The 17,789-nt window shown below is 49.1% G+C and overlaps 1 protein-coding gene and 1 long non-coding RNA gene across 2 annotated transcripts; both read left to right on the forward strand.

Annotated features, from left to right (window-relative positions):
- The first annotated feature begins 1,117 nt into the window (after positions 1-1,117).
- On the forward strand, positions 1,118-17,769 carry LOC310662740 (zymogen granule membrane protein 16-like). The gene is made up of 4 exons (XM_083409808.1): positions 1,118-1,177; positions 14,919-14,984; positions 15,768-15,900; positions 17,023-17,769. Exons 2-4 carry the CDS (start codon positions 14,927-14,929, stop codon positions 17,381-17,383), a joined length of 552 nt encoding a protein of 183 aa, XP_083265934.1. The 5' UTR covers positions 1,118-1,177; positions 14,919-14,926; the 3' UTR covers positions 17,384-17,769.
- On the forward strand, positions 11,005-13,954 carry LOC310662464. The gene is made up of 2 exons (XR_014504293.1): positions 11,005-11,282; positions 12,215-13,954. It is a non-coding gene; the product is annotated as an uncharacterized lncRNA (long non-coding RNA).
- Positions 17,770-17,789: the final 20 nt, after the last annotated feature.

Here is a 17,789-nt window from a genome sequence, read left to right on the forward strand (position 1 = left end):
GTGACCAACTCTGGGGTTGCGGCGCTCATCTCGCTTTATTGGCCGAGGGAGCTGGCATACAGCTTCTGGGTCATGTGGCCAGCATGACTAAGCCGCTTCTGGCGAACCAGAGCAGAGCACGGAAACGCCGTTTACCTTCCCGCTGGAGTGGTACCTATTGATCTACTTGCACTTTGAGGTGCTTTTGAACTGCTAGGTTGGCAGGAGCAGGGACTAAGCAACGGGAGCTCACCTCGTCACAGGGATTTGAACCGCCGACCTTGTGATCGGAAAGTCCTAGGCTCTGTGGTTTAACCCACAGCGCTATCTGCGTCCCTTGCTGCATATATAGACCAAAGCTTAATACAGACTTAATAAGGTGACAATGGAAAGTAAGACCCTACTGATCATTACAATGGGCCTCACTTCCGAATAAACACACACTCACGGACTGCTGTGTAAGGGTTGCTATACTCAAAGAACCATAGAACTGTAGAGTTGGAAGGGACCCGAGGGTCATCTAGTCCAACCCGCTGCAATGCAGGAATCTCAACTAAAGCATCCGTGGCATATGGCCAGCCAGCCTCTGCTTTCAAAACCTCCAAGGAAGGAGAAGGAACACGTGCATCAAATATGGGAAATCCTCTTCTTCTTCTTCTTTCTTTTTTGCTAGGTTTTTTTAAAAAGGACCATACTTTTAAATTGCATTTAAAAATCGGGAGAGGCAACCGCGAGAAGATTAAAGAGATGGAAATTGCAGAAGAGGAGGAGAAAGCTCAGACGGGATAAACTCATGGGGAAGGAATGTGTGGGGCCGTGTGTGCGCGCGCTGGGAGATCGGAGCTAGCCAGCCGGAACAACAGAATGAATCACAGATTGAAAGGAGGAGAGTCGGCAGGGAGTTGGAGAGAACAAATGACTCTCCCTCTCTCTCACACACACACAGAGGGAACCCGGGAGATCGGGCTGGGAGTCCACGTGTCCTAGCCCTCCCTGCCTAGCCTATCGCCCCTTTTTGGGTAGGGGGGTCTGGTCCACTTTCCCCTCCCTGGCTGTCTCAGGAGTGCTGGTGGTCCCCTCTCACTCAAGCCAGTCCCCGGCGGTGCCACTTGCTAGTCAAAATAATTAATTTCAGACATTCCAGAGGAACTGGAGCCAAAAAGAAAGAAAAGGGAGCGAGGCTCCTTTGAAGAGGCGGGTGAGTCAGGCAGTCCAGTTCCGGAGCGGAAGCCGGGTGGGGAGGTGGGCTTTTAATCCTGAAATGCTCCTGTGGCCTTAACTGTTGCGCTGCAGGCAGAAATTCAACAGGTGAAGCTTCCCTCCCTTACAGATAGTGCTAAGCTTGGTTTGGCCTGTGTGTGTCTCTCAACTTCACCCCGCCCCTGCCAGTAGCAACAAGGTAAAGGTAAAAAGGTAAAGGACCACTGGATGGTTAAGTCCAGTCAAAGGCAACTCTGGGGTTGCGGCGCTCATCTCGCTTTTCAGGCCGAGGGAGCTGGCGTTGGTCCACAGACAGCTTTCTGGGTCATGTGGCCAGCATGACTAAACCGCTTCTGGCACAACAGAACACCATGACGGAAGCCAGAGCGCATGGAAACACTGTTTACCTTCCTGCCGCAGTGGTACCTATTTATCTACTTGCACTGGCATGCTTTTGAACTGCTAGGTTGGCAGAAGCTGCGACAGAACAACAGGAGCTCACTCCGTCACAGGAATTCGAATCGCCGACCTTCCGATCGGCAAGCCCAAGAGGCTCGGTGGTTTTAGATCACAGCGCCACCCGCATCCCTTTTTACCTTTACTTAGCAACAAAGACCTACTTTACAGCGCTGTTGTGAGAATCTGCTTGATAATACGACAAGCAGCGCCTAAAGGAAAAAACTAATAACAAGTGTTTCGTTGCTCTGATTTCATTTCTTGGAAGTTCAGAAAGCTACAAAGATTGTCCCTTTTATTTCCTGGCAGGGCGCTTGCACCCTCAGGGAGCTGCCTGAAAAAGGGAAATATTCAGCTAGTTAAGAGTTTCTTAGCTCTGTGTCTCCATGCCAGGAAGAAAATATGCACATTTTGTTTGGTGTTTTGCCTGCGGCACAAAGGCTGGAGGCATGGGAGTCCCTGCAGAAAAAGTGGTGGCAACGATACTTTTCAGCAACTCCACTTTCACACAAAAAACCCCCACACTTTTAAAAGCGCAGTTCTGCTTCACAGGTAAAGAAGCAAAGGGAGAAGACACAGAAGAGATGGTCTCCTAATTTAAAAAAACACAGACTGCTACTACTTGATGGCTTTTTCCCATAAGAGCATTAGCACCAGGTTGCCAACTTTTTTACTGCACCCTACTCCTGTGCCGAATCATATTCACCTGCAGGTTAGCAGGTGACTGTTCTGCACCACAAAAAAAGCTTGATCTGCTTTTTCCTGTGTTGAAAAGCAAATCTAAAGTCAAAGCCATAGGTCAGTTGGCAGCCTTAACTGCTACAGTCATGCTCCTTTTCTTTCACTGGTTCCCAAACTTTTGTCCCACACAGATTTAAAAATTGCTGAGGGTCACGGCAGACCACTTATTTTTTTCCCCTGCTTACTGTAGCAATTCTAACGTGCTGGATTATTTTTAATTGCATTTTTGCAAACATGCCACAGACCGCCTGGATGAAGCTAGGTTTGGGAATCTCTATACCACAACACTGGTCAAAACCCCCTGCAGGGGATGGGAGAGATCAGGATCCGACCTACTGACCAGATTTTGTTTCATAACTCCCTCTCTATGGCGCAGACTCTATGATTTCACAGGGGACCTCCGTTCAAAGCCAAAACACTCTGTGATTCCCCTCTGCCTGTCCTCCAGCGACGTCACAAAACATGCTTCTCTGTGTGGTTTAAAATGAGGAAATGCGCATAAATAGTGTTCACGAGGTTGGCATTTTTTTCCCTTACAGACAACTGCTACAGACCAAGTCACATTTCCTTCTGGCAAGATGCCAGTTGTTAGGTTGTGGATGAACATATCAGACGACACAGCGATTCTTCCAAAGCAGCTCTTTATTTGTAAGCTGGAACAGAACTGATCTGAGGAGCTCAGTCAGCCTGCTTATATAGAGCTCCAGAACAATGTAACTGTTGCCATTTTCTAAAACTATCCAATCACTGAACGTCACTTTCGTTCCTTCATTTGCATACAAACTATCCAATCACTGAACGTCACTTTCGATCCTTCATTTGCATTACTATCTACAGTATCCCCCTGCTGCCCCAGGGCGAGAACTTCAGTACATAACACCAGTATTGGTGCATAAGAGGCAGAAATTCAACCGGTGAAATTATTTCCTTCACAACCACTGGGAATGATTCTCCTGGGGCAAAGCAGCTCATGTTGACAACCCGTGTGGTGCAGCCCAGATTACACCACATGTCGGACCCGAGTTCAGATTCTTGTTCCCTGACCAGTTCTAGATTTGAGGAGTCTCTGGACAAAGCATCCTCTGGTGGTCCACCTCCTCTGTTGGTGGGGCATAGCGGACTCATATATTTAAAGCTAATTTAAGGCACATTTCCTCCACCTCTTCCCAAAGAATTCTGGGAAATGTAGTTAGCAACAGTTCCCAGCGCCTTTCGTAAACTACAGTTCCCAGGATTCTTTGTGCCTTAACTTTATGGTGTGTTTCCACAGCCTCAGGCTGTCCCACCTCGCAGGCTCCTTGTGAGGATAAAAGGGCCTTGAGTTTCTTAAAGGAATGACAGGATAAAAATATTGCCAAATATTACCTGTTAACATTCCAGTCTGGAGGGAATTGTGATCATTTCTACAGCAGAAGATGGCTTATCTGTAAATCAACCCAGGTGATGTAAATAAGCTTGGGGGTTGTGGTGGTGGTAAAGTCACCATAAGGTAGTTTCAAGTCCTTAAAAGGCTGCTATTCACATATTATGTCTATGAAGTAGCTAATATAACTAATATAGATACAGGCTCTGCCACCCGGGTTATATGGCAGCTCTGCAGTGTCTGCTGCCACCTTGTGGCATTTCTGTGCCTCTGCAGAAAAGTGTCACTGAGATCTGTATTGGGTTTAATGCTGTATATACTGTCTTCTAGGGAGGGATGGTTACTAGACTGCAAATTCCACCTGCCTGAAGAGAGGCAAAGGTCCTGCGGCAGCTTCTCACACTGCAAACCTGAGTGCAGCATGACCTCTCCCTGATGGGCAGATCAGGGAGACCTTTAATCTATTAATAATCATCCCTGATCCACACTCATTGGAGTCGCTAAGTTTTTATAACTGGAAAACTGCCACTCAAATATTGTTAATTGATGTATCTATGAAATGCTGTATGGCTTTCAAAAAACACATCCCCTTCCCCTATTCCCCCACTATTTTCTCCCCGCCCCCCTTTTAGGTTTTCTTTTCTTGTTGATACTTAAATTTCTATGGTATTATAATACAGTGGTACCTCGGGTTAAGTACTTCATTTGTTCTGGAAGTCTGTTCTTAACCTGAAACTGTTCTCAACCTGAAGCACCACTTTAGCTAATGGGGCCTCCTGCTGCCGCCGTGCCACTGGAACACAATTTCTGTTCTCAACCTGAACCAAAGTTCTTAACCTGAAGCACTATTTCTGGGTTAGCGGAGTCTGTAACCTGAAGCGTATGTAACCTGAAGTGTATGTAACCCGAGGTACCACTGTATCTCAATCGGAAATGTTTCTTAATTGTTTCTGTATTATCTAGATAAGAATGTATAAGTGTTATGCATTGTTATATATTGTTAAAAACTGAATAATAATAATTAAATTTTTTAAAGGACCAAATATTGCCATATTTGCGGAGGAGTTGCTAAAGTAGTAGAAAGGCACAAACACAATGCATCCTGTAGATTTAAGTATGTCTCCATAGTCGCCTACTTGTTACCAGAGGCGCAGAATCCATTCCTTTGTAAAAAAAATATGAAATAACGTAACACCATTTTTGCAGGCAAAATAATAATAATAAATCAATGTGGGGCGGGGGCGACAAGAAATTTTCTGCACCAGGTACCACCTGACCTTCCTATGCCTCTGAACCAGACCCAGAGACATTTCACGGATGAAGACTGTGCTTGTTTTGTCTTTATAGATTTGGAGCAGAGATGCCAGATGTTGGTGCCAGTTTTCAAATCCTCGCCCTCTGGCTCTCTGGAAAAGGACCTGTTCAGTAGTTAAGAAGGGCTTAAGTGCATTTCTGCATGCCTTGAAAAGCTTCCAGCGGCTGGTTTTGTGCTGCCTCAAACTGCTGTTAAAAGCACACGAACAGGCCAGACCACTTTGTTTTTCTTGATAAGTTGGTAACCTTAGATTCGGCAAATTTCATTGCAAATTATTCCTTCTGTTTCCAAAGTTCAGAGATGAGTGCCATTATTTATGTTGCCTTTACAGTATTGCTATTTAAGTTGCATGCATGGAAATCTTAAGACTATTTTCTAATATGTCACGGCAATAGATTTTGTTTTTAACCCTAGGCAGCAAGGAGATGTCCATATCTTTATTTGTTGCAGGAGTTTTTAAAAAGAATGTTGAAGCCCTTGATTACATTTCTGCTCTGATTTCTGGAATCCAGCTTAGCTCTCTGAACAACGAACAGGTAGGAGGAAATATTAGATCACAATAGAGGAACTGTTTGGTAGCCCAGGTGCCTACAAGCAGGTAAAACGAAACTCCCAGAGTAAGATAATCTGGTGCCAAACCAATAGGAACCACTTTTCTCAAAGAGAAAACATGTACACTCTAGGAATGTTGTCATTGACTGCTCCTGTGTTTACATCCCACATACCCCTTCTCAGGCAATACAACATATACAAAACATAAACTTTATTCAACCACCCAGAGTCCCAGCTTGACACGTAGATTCTGGAAACTCTCTCTTGGTAGGGGTTTCGTCAGGATGTCAGCAGTCATCTCTTGGGTGCTGCCTCCTTTCGCCGGCTGGGACCCCACGTTTTGCATCGGAGACGTCTTGCATCGAAGGTCTGTATTTGGATCCCTTTTTCCGTTACCCCTTTTATTTCTTCAGGTCTCTTGCCTCGAGATCGCGGCTTCGTTCCTCCAGCAGAGCCGCAGCCGCTTCCCGGGATTGCTTCCCTTGGCCGTCCACGCAAAACGCAGCAGCGGCTACCCCTTCCCTTCTGAGGCAGCTAAGGAGCCGCAGGAAGCCGTGGTCGATTTCAGCCGCTTTCGATCGGCGATCTCAGCCTAGCCCCTTTAAGTGCGGCTCACCCATCCCGGACAGGGCTTGCGGCGCAGCGGAGCGCGCGGGGACGATCAGCTGACTGGCGGTGGGGGACTCTGACCTGGCGGCGCACAAGAAAGGTTGTACGCTTTACTAATTATCGGTTGGGGTCTGAGCTACAGTTCTTGGAAGTAGCGAAGCGCGTGCCTTCTGCTTGGGTTGGTGTGGGGACTGAACAGTTCGGAGCAACGTCTGGATTTGGATCCGTTGTCTGGGGGGATTTTGTGCTGCCGTTGGAGGCTTGGGCTGCCGTTCGTTGCCTTGAGTTTCGTCCGTGATATAGGTCTCGGTTACTCCCCTGGGCGTGAAGAATTGTTATTTGTGATTGCCTAGGCTCGTGATTGCCGAATTGGCCAGTATTCTAGGGCTATCTTGGGGAGACTTCCTTTCGTTGCTAGGCGACAGGGTAGCCTTACGGCCGCCATTTTAATTGCCCACGTGGTTTAGCGGCGGCGGCCATTTTAGGTGAGGCACGCCTCGTGAGAGTTATTGTTAAAGTAACAATACCTTTGTTACAATACCTTTGACCAGCCTTGCAGCCCCCCCCCCCTAGATTGTGCACACCCCCATTAAGCATCGCTACTTCCTTCCGTATCCCCATTTTCCTTGCCAGAGAGCTATAGCGCAGGGGGCGGAAGCAGCGGACGCCATATTAAGTAACACGTGGCCTATCTGGCGGCCGTCATCTTGCTATAGGCGGTTCACGCGGGAGTTGTTCACCAGCCCCTCTCCTGCATTGCTGTACTTCGGGTCACAACAGCCGGCTGCCTCTTAGGCAAGGGTTATAAAGGATCTGCAGAGTGCCCTTCTCCCTGCCAAATAGCTTACATCTGGGTGGCAGTGTTATATAACTCAACTCATTGCCTTGAAGCAAACAATAGTTCACAGGTTTACTGGACTTAACGTGTGTTCCTTTGTTAATCCACAATCAAATCAGGTCTATTCAGAATATACAACAGCTCATAAAGCTTAACAAATAAATACACTTAATTCATCTGGGTTGCTTTAAAAATAGAATAAACAAATAAATACTTAATTCATCTGCTTGTTTTTGAGGTGTTTGCCTTGTCAAGGCAATTCATTACTTGAAGTTAATTAATTCAATAGCCTTTTATCTAGCCATTCAGGAAAGTTTAATAGTACGATAGCTTCGATATATTTACATATATATCTTTGGTTTTCTGCCTGTATCTAATCTGGCAAGTTAACCCAAGCACTGTGGTATATGTATATATCTGTTGTTGTTTCTGTCTGCATTTAATCTGACAAGTTAATTCAGGCGGTTGGTTGGCATACGCTAGTTAGTTATAGTTAATCTGGCAATTAATCGTTTTAGTTAATTTACTACAGTATATATCTGTCCTTTTCTGGTGGCATCTTATCTGGCAAGTTAATTCAGGCGGTAAGTGAATTTATATTGGCTTGGCATACGTTAGTTTAGTCCTAAGGTGATAGTCAATCTGTCAATTAATTGTTTTGTTTAATTTACTACGGTGCTTACGACTCCTGGGTCCTTGGCAGTGCTAATCAGGCTTGCTATTTAGGTGCCTCCTTTCGCTATCAAGTGGCATTACAGGCAATATTGAGCCTTCGGTAAGTGAATAAATAAATATCCAAATTTAGACAGCTCACTGTTGCCAATTGTGAAGGCTATTTTACAGCATAGGGGGTTTTTTGACAATTGATTCGCATAGTTACAATCACCTGAGGGCCAATTCAGGCTTTTAAATCTTACCGGTGTAGCCTAGACTGTACGGCTGCCGTACTTTTTGGACAAAGTTAGTCTACGGTTTTGATTGTAGTTATGTCAGCACAGGAGAATCAGGCAACTGCCGCAGGGGTGGGGGCACAGGGCAATCAGGAGGAGTCTCAGCCCTTTGTGATACCTAGTAACCCACAGGCTCTGGCAGAGTTTTTTGCGTCCTTTCAACAATTCTACAGGCAGAGGTCCGCCGCCCAGTCAACAGTGGTACCAGGGGCGGCAGCTTCACCTGCGCCAATGACATCAACCCCAGCGGTTCAAGCGGTGTCGGCACCAGCGGCTCCAATGGCAGTGGCGCCAGTCGTAATGGCACCAGTCGCAGCGGTAGCACCACCATCGGCACCAATGGTGCTGACCCAAGACTTCATTCCGGACACTCAACTGATCGAGGTAGTTCTCCCCAGTACGTCCGCGGCCACCGCGGCAGTACTGAGTGCGGCCAATGGCACAGCGGCCCAGCCCAAAAAGGCTCCCCGGGCACGGGCCGGCACCTCAGGCAAGTCAAAAGGGGGGCAGAAGGGTGGCAGGAAGGGCAAGGCCGCTGCGCAAGTGGCTACAACAGTGGATCCAGGTGTGCCTAGTTTTTTCCAGAACCCCCCACAGCAGGTGGCACCGGCCGAGGGGGCATCCGATTCCTCTTCAGATGAGGCACAGGGACTGCAGGTGGCTCAGTCACTCAGCCTGCCGTTGCAGGTGGCGCCGGAGGGCCACTCAGGGAAGAGGAAGGAGAAGAGGAAGCACGCCTCCAAGAAGAGCAAGAAGAGTAGGCGGTCGGAATCTGAAGACGACTCAGGTACCTCCTCATCATCTGATTCCGATAGTGAGGTCCCTGTGGAGGAATACTGGGGCCACGGGGAGGATTCTGTGGGCCTCCCTTTGTGGGCCCATGAAAGAAGGGCCAATTCATACCGTAAATCATTCAATGGGACCCTTGAATGGAAGGATGGAGCTTTGGTCCCGGATGTAAAAACTTCCACTAACCTGTCCACTGATTTCATTGTGGGTAGCCATTTATCACAGAGAAAGAGGAATAAGATCCTCAACGGGGAATTTGTTGACATATTTAGACTGTTGCCTCCAGCTAAGCTTACAGGTAGAGGGGAGAAGAAGCGCAAGTACGGAAAACGCAGGTACAGGGTACCTAGAGCCGAGCGCACCTTCGATAACTGGCTGGATGGGTTTCAAGTGTACATGGGTGTCGTCAGTGCCGCTTATCCTAAACGGGCGATGCACCTGATTGCCTACATGGCTCACGTCAGGAGGGCGCGGGATCTAGCGGGCGATATCGCCGCTTTAAACTACGACGAAGATTTCCGCAGAAATGCGTCGCAGCTGTCTTCCACGCGCTGGGACCTGAAGGACCAGAACTACTGGTCAGAGCACGTGGGCCCTTTCGTAGATAAGAAGCTCCACGAATCGGTAAAATCCTGGAGGACCGTCCCGAAGCAGCGGCGTCTATGTTGGGAGTATAACAGAGGGGTTTGTGCGCGGCCGGTGTGTAAGTACAGTCATGAGTGTGAAAAGTGCCTTGGCAACCACCCGGCCACGGCTTGCTTGAAAGGGAGGCAGCCCTTTCGAGGCGGCAGGGGTGCGTTCAACCAGGGATCCAGAGGGGCTCATGGAGCCCCATTTGGACCTCAAGGGAACAGGCAGTAACTGCAATCTAAGCCTGGCCTGTTCCCCCATTAAGTTGATCCCCCTAAAAAATCTCTTAGCCCTTTATCCCAACAGAACTGCTGCTGCGTATTTGTGGGAGGGTTTCAGCGCCGGCTTCAGGATCCCTGTAGCTTTTCCACCCAACTCCGGGGACCCACCTAATCAAAAATCAGTGAGAGACATGCCAGAGGTTGCCCGGAAAAAGATCAACAAAGAAATAAAGGCAGGAAGGGTAGCAGGCCCCTTTTCAGTTCCTCCAATAGCAGGTTTACACATATCTCCGCTGGGCATAGTCCCTAAAAAAGCGCCTGGTGAGTATCGCATGATTCACAACCTTTCCTACCCAAGGGGAGGGTCCGTTAATGATGCGATACCGCATGAACTATGCACGGTGAGATATGCCACCTTTGACCAAGCGGTCAAGCTTATACGCAAATTTGGTAGGGGTGCGCTGCTAGCAAAATGCGACATCGAATCGGCCTTTAGGCTCCTACCAGTTCATCCCCTAGACTATCGGTGGCTTGGCTTTAAATTTGAGGGAGCTTATTTTGTCGACAAAGCAATGCCCATGGGTTGTTCAGTGGCCTGTGCAGCCTTTGAGACATTCAGCAGCTTCCTGGACTGGGCGCTACGCTTTAGAACTGGCTCCGAGGGGGTGTCGCACTATTTGGACGACTTCATCCTCGTGGCTGATAGTAGGCCCAAGTGCTCAGAGCTCCTTAAAGCCTTCACATCATTAGCGGGGGAGCTGGGAGTTCCTCTAGCCGCCGACAAAACAGAGGGCCCTGCTACCACCATGGTTTATTTGGGAATTGAATTGGACACTGTCGCTCAGACTTCTAAACTTCCCAGGGAGAAATTGGTAGCACTTGGAAACACCATCCGCCAGCTGCTTCCCTTAAGAAAAGTCACCCTTAGGCAGATCCAGTCTCTGCTGGGCCATTTGAATTTCGCTTGTCGCGTGGTTTCCCCGGGCCGGCCATTCTGCGGTCGCCTTGCAAGGCTTTCAGTGGGTTTGCGTTCTCCTCACCACAGGGTTCGCTTGTCCAGGGAGGTGAAGTCCGACTTGGAAGTCTGGTTAAAGTTTTTAGAAAATTATAACGGTATTTCCTTGTGGCAGGACAACTTATCGCTGCAGGTTGACTTCCAGGTGCATTCGGACGCCTCTGGGTCCCTTGGGTTTGGCGTCTATTTTAGAGGGCAATGGTGTGCCCAGCGCTGGCCTGCAGCCTGGCAAGGTGGCCCCATTACAAGAGATTTAACCTTCTTAGAATTCTTCCCAATCGTAGTGGCAGTCCACCTGTGGTCCGAAGTCCTCAGCAATCATAGGGTATGTTTTCACACTGACAACCAGGCAGTAGTGGCAGTCCTTTCCAGGCAGGCAGCACGGTCCCCAAGGGTAGGAGTTCTTCTGCGTTCTTTTGTTCTTCGGTGTCTGGAGCTTAATATTCACTTCTCCGCCAAATTTGTGCCTGGTGTAAACAATGACATCGCGGACGCGTTATCTCGCTTTCAGATGGACCGCTTCCGCTCGTTAGCACCGGACGCGCAGCCGCTTCCTCTGGCGTTCCCGGAACATCTGTGGAGTCTTGGCGACCCGAGTCCTGGGAACCAGAAGTGATTCAGGGAGTATTGGCCTCATTGGCACCCTCTACGCTAAGATCTTATAATAAGGCCTGGGCGGACTTCTTAAAATTCCGCAGCAAAACCTATGCCGCCAGGAGTAGTACTCGTCCCATTACATCAGAGGTTTTGTCCTACCTAGTATACTTAAGACGCCTAGGGCGCGCCCCGAAAACCTTAAACATACAGGCTGCAGCTATATCGTTCTTTTGCAAGGTGCTATTTTCATCTGACCCATGTGCCGATTTTGTAGTGCGGAGAACCTTAGAGGGTTGGCGTAGGCTACAGCCCCCAACCTGCGATACAAGAAGGCCGATATCATTTGACATCCTTTACCGTATTCATAAAAAATTGAGAACAGTCTGCTGGTCAAAGTATGAGGCGCGCTTATTTTCGGCGGCATATTCCATCGCCTTTTTCGGTGCCTTGCGCGTGGGGGAGGTGGTATACGAAGTAGGACAGCGCGCTTCCTCCCGGGGGTTGCTTTTAAGTGACGTTACACTCTCGCAAGACGACCTGGTTTTGCGGATTCGTAGCTCTAAAACTGATCAGTATGGGAGGGGGGCTCTAGTGCGACTACTGGCAACCAGGCAATCAGGCCCATGTCCGGTTAAGGACACCAGGCGCTTCTTATACTTGAGGGCCAATTCAACAGGACCATTCTTGATTCATGCAGACGGCTTACCCCTGACGCGCCACCAGTTCACTCGGGTCATGCGATTAGCACTGTCTGCTTGTGGCCTTCCGCCCGCAGAGTTTGCAGCACACTCCTTTAGGATAGGGGCGGCCACCACAGCGATGCATTTGGGCCTCTCTGCGGAGAGGATTAAGGACCTAGGCCGCTGGAAGTCTGATGCTTACAAACGTTATGTTAGAAATACTGAGTGATGGATCACATGGTTTGACTGACCAAAGCCTGTTCTTTCAATTTCTTACAGGAAACATGGGGGTACGCGTTTGGATAATCGGGCACAGTATTGTGCATTGGGCCAAGGTCCGCGCCATCAATTCTGGTCTCGGACCATGCCTGGGTTTACCGTCCGGAATTGCTATATCCTGGGTTTCCCGGAGGGGGATGCGCTGGGCCGAGATGTTGCCCGCTTTCAAGGCCAAAGCAGCAAGGGAGGGCCCCCCAGACGCCTTGCTCATTCAATTGGGGGAGAATGACCTGGCCTACAGGAAGGCAGTGGACTTGCAGTGGCATATAATTAGGGATTTTGAGGAGCTCAAGGCCTCCTACCCAAATATCACAATCATTTGGGCCTCGTTGATGGAAAGGCGGGTGTGGAGAGACAGCAGGTGCCCGATAGCCATGAATAGGGCCAGGAGAGCCTTGGATCGGGCGGTGGTGCGTAGAGTGGCAGCCCTGGGTGGAAAGGTGGTGGAACACCCGGGCATACGTTACAGCAACGAGGCCCTCTACCGGTTGGATGGCGTGCATCTGTCAGATGCTGGGAATGATGTTTGGCTGAGGGAGGTTGCAAAGGGTATAGTGGATTGGTTTCAGGCATGAGAGGATTGGCGGCGAGCGTGCGCTCGTGTGGCGGTAGGCATTGGTAAGAAGGGGTTCAGAGGATGTGTGTGTGGGGGGAGGAACGCCATCACCTCCCCCCAGAAAACGAAGGGTGGTCCGTTAAAGGATTCCGGGGGGCGTGGCCCTGTCCGAAGCCTATGGAGGTGTGGGCCGAAGGCACGCCCCAGAGCGGTGACCGGGGGAGCTCCTAGCTGACGTGCCTCGGCGGGTGACTCCCCCACAAAGGTGTTAACCCTTCACCGTGTCTCCAGCAAATGGGCTGGAGCCGGATAGTCGGTAGGACCAATGCCTAAGCCAATGCCTCTCATTCCTGAATTCAATAAAGTTGTGGCCTAATTCGCCCATTTAACCTTATATCATGGTGTCTCGTGTCTTTATTCTGGTGGGGGGCGGGAACTCGCCACGCAAAGCCACTTCCGGCTTGCCCAGGAGGTGGGGTTGCGGGCGTCACGCCCCCCCACGTGAGCGGGGGCTGGTTTGCCCCCGCGAGAATAGGAATGGGAATCCCCGGGAATCCCGGGGGCTTCCCTCCCCAGCCAGCCAATCAGCTGGCTAAGGGGGCGGGGCTTGCCCCTATTTAGCGCCGGCGCGAGGAGGCTCGCCCTCCTTTCGCCGGCTGGGACCCCACGTTTGCCCGCCCTCCCTCCCTTTAGGTAGGTGGTAGGTAGGTCTCTGACTTTGCTATGGACCTCGGTCTGTCGCCGCAAGGGGCATGGTAGGAATTTTTCCCAATTGGCAATTTCCAGCCTTTTGGTTTTTCGCCTACCTCGTAGCAACTCGTCACAACTTCTCGGCATTGGCGGTAGGCATTGGTAAGAAGGGGTTCAGAGGATGTGTGTGTGGGGGGAGGAACGCCATCACCTCCCCCCAGAAAACGAAGGGTGGTCCGTTAAAGGATTCCGGGGGGCGTGGCCCTGTCCGAAGCCTATGGAGGTGTGGGCCGAAGGCACGCCCCAGAGCGGTGACCGGGGGAGCTCCTAGCTGACGTGCCTCGGCGGGTGACTCCCCCACAAAGGTGTTAACCCTTCACCGTGTCTCCAGCAAATGGGCTGGAGCCGGATAGTCGGTAGGACCAATGCCTAAGCCAATGCCTCTCATTCCTGAATTCAATAAAGTTGTGGCCTAATTCGCCCATTTAACCTTATATCATGGTGTCTCGTGTCTTTATTCTGGTGGGGGGCGGGAACTCGCCACGCAAGGTTGTATTTTCTGCAGGAGTGGCAGGTTTCAAGAACTTGTAATGCCTTCTTGGCATTAATGTAGCAAAGGCACAAGGAGGGGTCCACCCCACTTACGCTTACCTGAACAAGGTAATTTGCGGGAGTTTTGCTGGAGAAACAAGTATTGCTGTAAGTAGGCTCACCAAAGCGACAAATTGTAAGGCTGAAGCTATACATAATGCAGCATCTCTCAATATTTTTCAAGTGGAAAAAATATGGGATAAATAAATATCTCTTTTTTAATGGCTATGGAAGCAAAGGGGAGGAAGCAAGAGTGTTTAAAAAACAACAGTAACAGCGAAAGCCAATACAGCTCTACTCAAAAGTAAGCCCCATTAACATCAGTGGGACTTGCTCCCAGGTAAGGATTGCAGCCTAAAGAACCTAGGGTGTTGTTGTTGTTTTTTTAAGTGTGTTTTAATACATTGTCGTTAACATGGCGTTTTATTCTTTAGCTTCAGGTGATTTTTTTTCTTTGAAAACTTTTCTGACATTTGCATGTAAAATAGAAGTTAGATACACCCAAGGCTGTATTCAGAGCTTAGTCATCCGAAAACAGAATTTGATTCTAAAAGAATAGTGTGGCTTGAGAGCATTAAAAAAAAAAAAAAAAACCACCCTGGAGGATTGTATTTGCTATTTTCAATACTATTCTTGGAGTGAATGATCCCCTCTTTCAATGGCTTCCGCCTCACCCCCTCCCCTAAAATAAAAAATCTGGATTTGACTTGCATAAATTCTATATTCCCTGCCACAGATTCTCACAGGCTACTATTGCCATGAGAAGAGGTGACAGCCCAATCATTTTGCTATCTGGTTAAGAAAATGATAAGCCCATGTGAGCTGTAACCTTGTCTCTTTTAACCCTCCTGACCTTCCCCTTTTCAGCTTCCAAGATGCCAGTGTTCATTCTCCTGAGCCTCCTCCTCCGTGATGTTGTGTCTGGTAGTCCAGGTAAGGTCACAAAGGGGGCTAGCTGTTACTGCATTTTGCATCTGGAGAATTAAAAGAAATGTTGTGATAATTTGCAAGGAGGAGCAGTGTGTGTGTGTGTGGTGTGTTGGCCGCAAGACTGGACTAAGGCTGTGTATATGCCTTAAAATCTCATTTGAAGCCAATTCTTTCCCTCAAAGAATTCTGGGCCCTGTAGTTTATCCCTCACAGCAATGCAATTCCAAGCAACCCTGAGAGCCAGTGTGGTATAGTGGTTAAGAGCGGTAGTCTCGTAATCTGGTGAACCGGGTTCGCGTCTCCGCTCCTCCACATGCAGCCTTGGGCCAGTCAAACTTCTTTGAAGTCTCTCAGCCCCACTCACCTCACAGAGTGTTTGTTGTGGGGGAGGAAGGAAAAGGAGAATGTTAGCCGCTTTGAGACTCCTTTGGGTAATGATAAAGTGGGATAGCAAATCCAAACTCCTCCTCTTCTTCTTCTTCTTCTTCTTCTTCTTCTTCTTCTTCTTCTTCTTCTTCTTCTTCTTAACAAACTACAGGACCCAGAATTCTTTGAGGGAAAGAATGGGCTTCCAAGGGATAGCATGCACACAGCTTTAAATAAGCAACAGCCTGTGCTGCTAGGTTGGGAAAGATTCAGAAAACAGCAAGCAAAATGATCCAGGGGATGAAGTGAAAGGTTGTAGCTTCTGGGACTTTTGAGTTTAGAGAAAAGGGTCGATAATGGATTAAATCAACCTGCCTTTTAATTTGTTAACCTGTTGCTCATCCCCCTTTGTGGATCCAGCCCAGGCAGGTTCCTCGTCTTACTCCGGAGAATATGGCGGCAGCAGTGGGGAACATTTTGACCAGTCCAGGAATCAGCTGGACGGCCCCATAACAGCTCTGCGGATACAGGCAAACCACAAGTATATACTGAGGTTTGTATGTCTTTTGGGATGCTCCCTGTGTGTGGCAGATTCAGCAAGGTTAGCAGAGGGGATCTTCCGTGACTGGGGAGCCTCAATGTCACTGAAAACAGTGGCGCACATTTCTGAGTAGATAGCATGGGCTTGGGCTCAGTCCTCCCAAGTAACACCTCATCTGTAAATACAGAAGAAGAAGAAAAATGCTGGATAAACCCACAGGATAGACAGAAGCTTTTGGCAAAAACAGTCATACCTCGGGTTGAAGTAGTTTGGGATAATTATTTTCGGATTGCGCGGCGGCAACCCGGCAGTAACAGAGCGTGTTAACTTCCAGGTTTCGCCGCTTGCGCATGCGCAGACAGTCAAAATGACATCACGCACATGCGCAGAAATGGCAAATCGCAACCCGCGCACATGCAGACGCGGGTTGTGTTTGCTTCTGGATGCGAACAGGGCTCTGGAACGGATCCCGTTCGCATCCAGAGGCACCACTGTATTTATATCTGACCCAGGCTCAGTTCTTTGGGCTGTTGGGCAAAGGCTTTATGGGAAGAGGAGTATTTCTTGCCACTAGATTTGGGTTGGGCAGAGGACCCAAGCCACAAACAGCAGGAATGGGGAATTTGATCCAGCCAAGTTTTACAGGGAGGTGGGGGCTGCTGACTTGTCAATCGCTTGATATTACAACGATGTCAGGAGACCTGTTTCAACTCACCTGGAAGATCAGATGATTATCAGGATTCTCATAGCTCCCTGAAGCGCTGGGGGTACTGCATCCAGCCAGTGGGCGGGACAGTTATCTCCCCCACCTCCTTGCGGGGGGCTAGCGAGCTGTCAGTCACCTGACATCAGATCACAGTGACATCAGGTGACCCATTCACCTGGTTGTCAGGATTTGCAAAGTGCCACACACAAACCTATGCAAGCCCCAGGTTCTCATCTAGCGGAACTGGGCCCAGAAATTCCTGTGTGACTGAGAACTGATGATGTACAAATTGCCTCATATGGTGGCGAAACCTGGGTGGTAATGAAAAGTGGTTGTCCTTTGGTTTCTATCTGAGATGCAGCTGTTAAACACTGTCCCTCAGAAGGTGGCGGCCTTCACTAACCACAATCCACCCCTTGTCACTGCAGCATCCAGGTTCGCTACGGCGGCCTGTGGTCCAGGATTGAAGGGAACCCCTCGGGGAGCCAATCTGTGATGCCGCTGTTTCCTGGAGAAGGCATCGTGCAAGTCTTGGGCCGCTTCGGAAGCTTTGTGGAGTATATTGCCTTCCGCACCAACCTCGGCCGTGTCTTTGACTACGGGGCTGGCTCCGGTTTGGGGGTCGCCTTCGACGCTGAGCCTTTGTTCCCAAACACCGTCCTGCGCTACATCAGCGGCCGCTCGGGGCCTTTGGTCAGCGCTGTCGGGTTCCACTGGGACAAAGAAGAAGGAATTGGAGGGTGGGATCAATCCACTGGCTCTCCACACACCAAGAATGACAGCCCATAGGACAGAACTCTGATCCATCTGCCTTCAACGTTTCCTTGGGTGTCAATAAAAGCAGCCGAGGGATTATGGGAGAAGGTAAAGCTGGAAGTCAAGAGAATTGGAAGTGAAGTGGCAGGGAGGTTCATGCTTTATCGATCTATATAAATGTGTGGAACACATCAACCAAAAAGGAAGATGGAAAGGGAGGCACCACAATACATATGGTATTTATCCCTTCTTATAACAGGACTATATTATTCAACATTAGTATCCTATCCATTATGGAGCATATTGTGGTAAATAACGGCCCCTGTTTTTCGTCTCATCCCATTGTGTCCATGCATTGGTAGCGCTTGCCAGTCATGTTCCTTATCAGCTACGTACACAATAAAGCATTGCCAGCTCTTATAGAATGTGTCCTTTGTTT

This window comes from Podarcis tiliguerta (genome assembly GCF_965153285.1).
Source record: "Podarcis tiliguerta genome assembly, chromosome: 13".
In the NCBI taxonomy this organism is placed as follows: Eukaryota; Metazoa; Chordata; class Lepidosauria; order Squamata; family Lacertidae; genus Podarcis; species Podarcis tiliguerta.

Coding starts and splice junctions, on each gene's coding strand:
- LOC310662740 (XM_083409808.1), top strand. CDS start 14,927: ATGCCAGTGTTCATTCTCCTGAGCCTCCTCCTCCGTGATGTTGTGTCT. Junction 14,985..15,767: donor TGTTGTGTCTGGTAGTCCAG/GTAAGGTCACAA, acceptor TTGTGGATCCAG/CCCAGGCAGGTTCCTCGTCT. Junction 15,901..17,022: donor AACCACAAGTATATACTGAG/GTTTGTATGTCT, acceptor TTGTCACTGCAG/CATCCAGGTTCGCTACGGCG.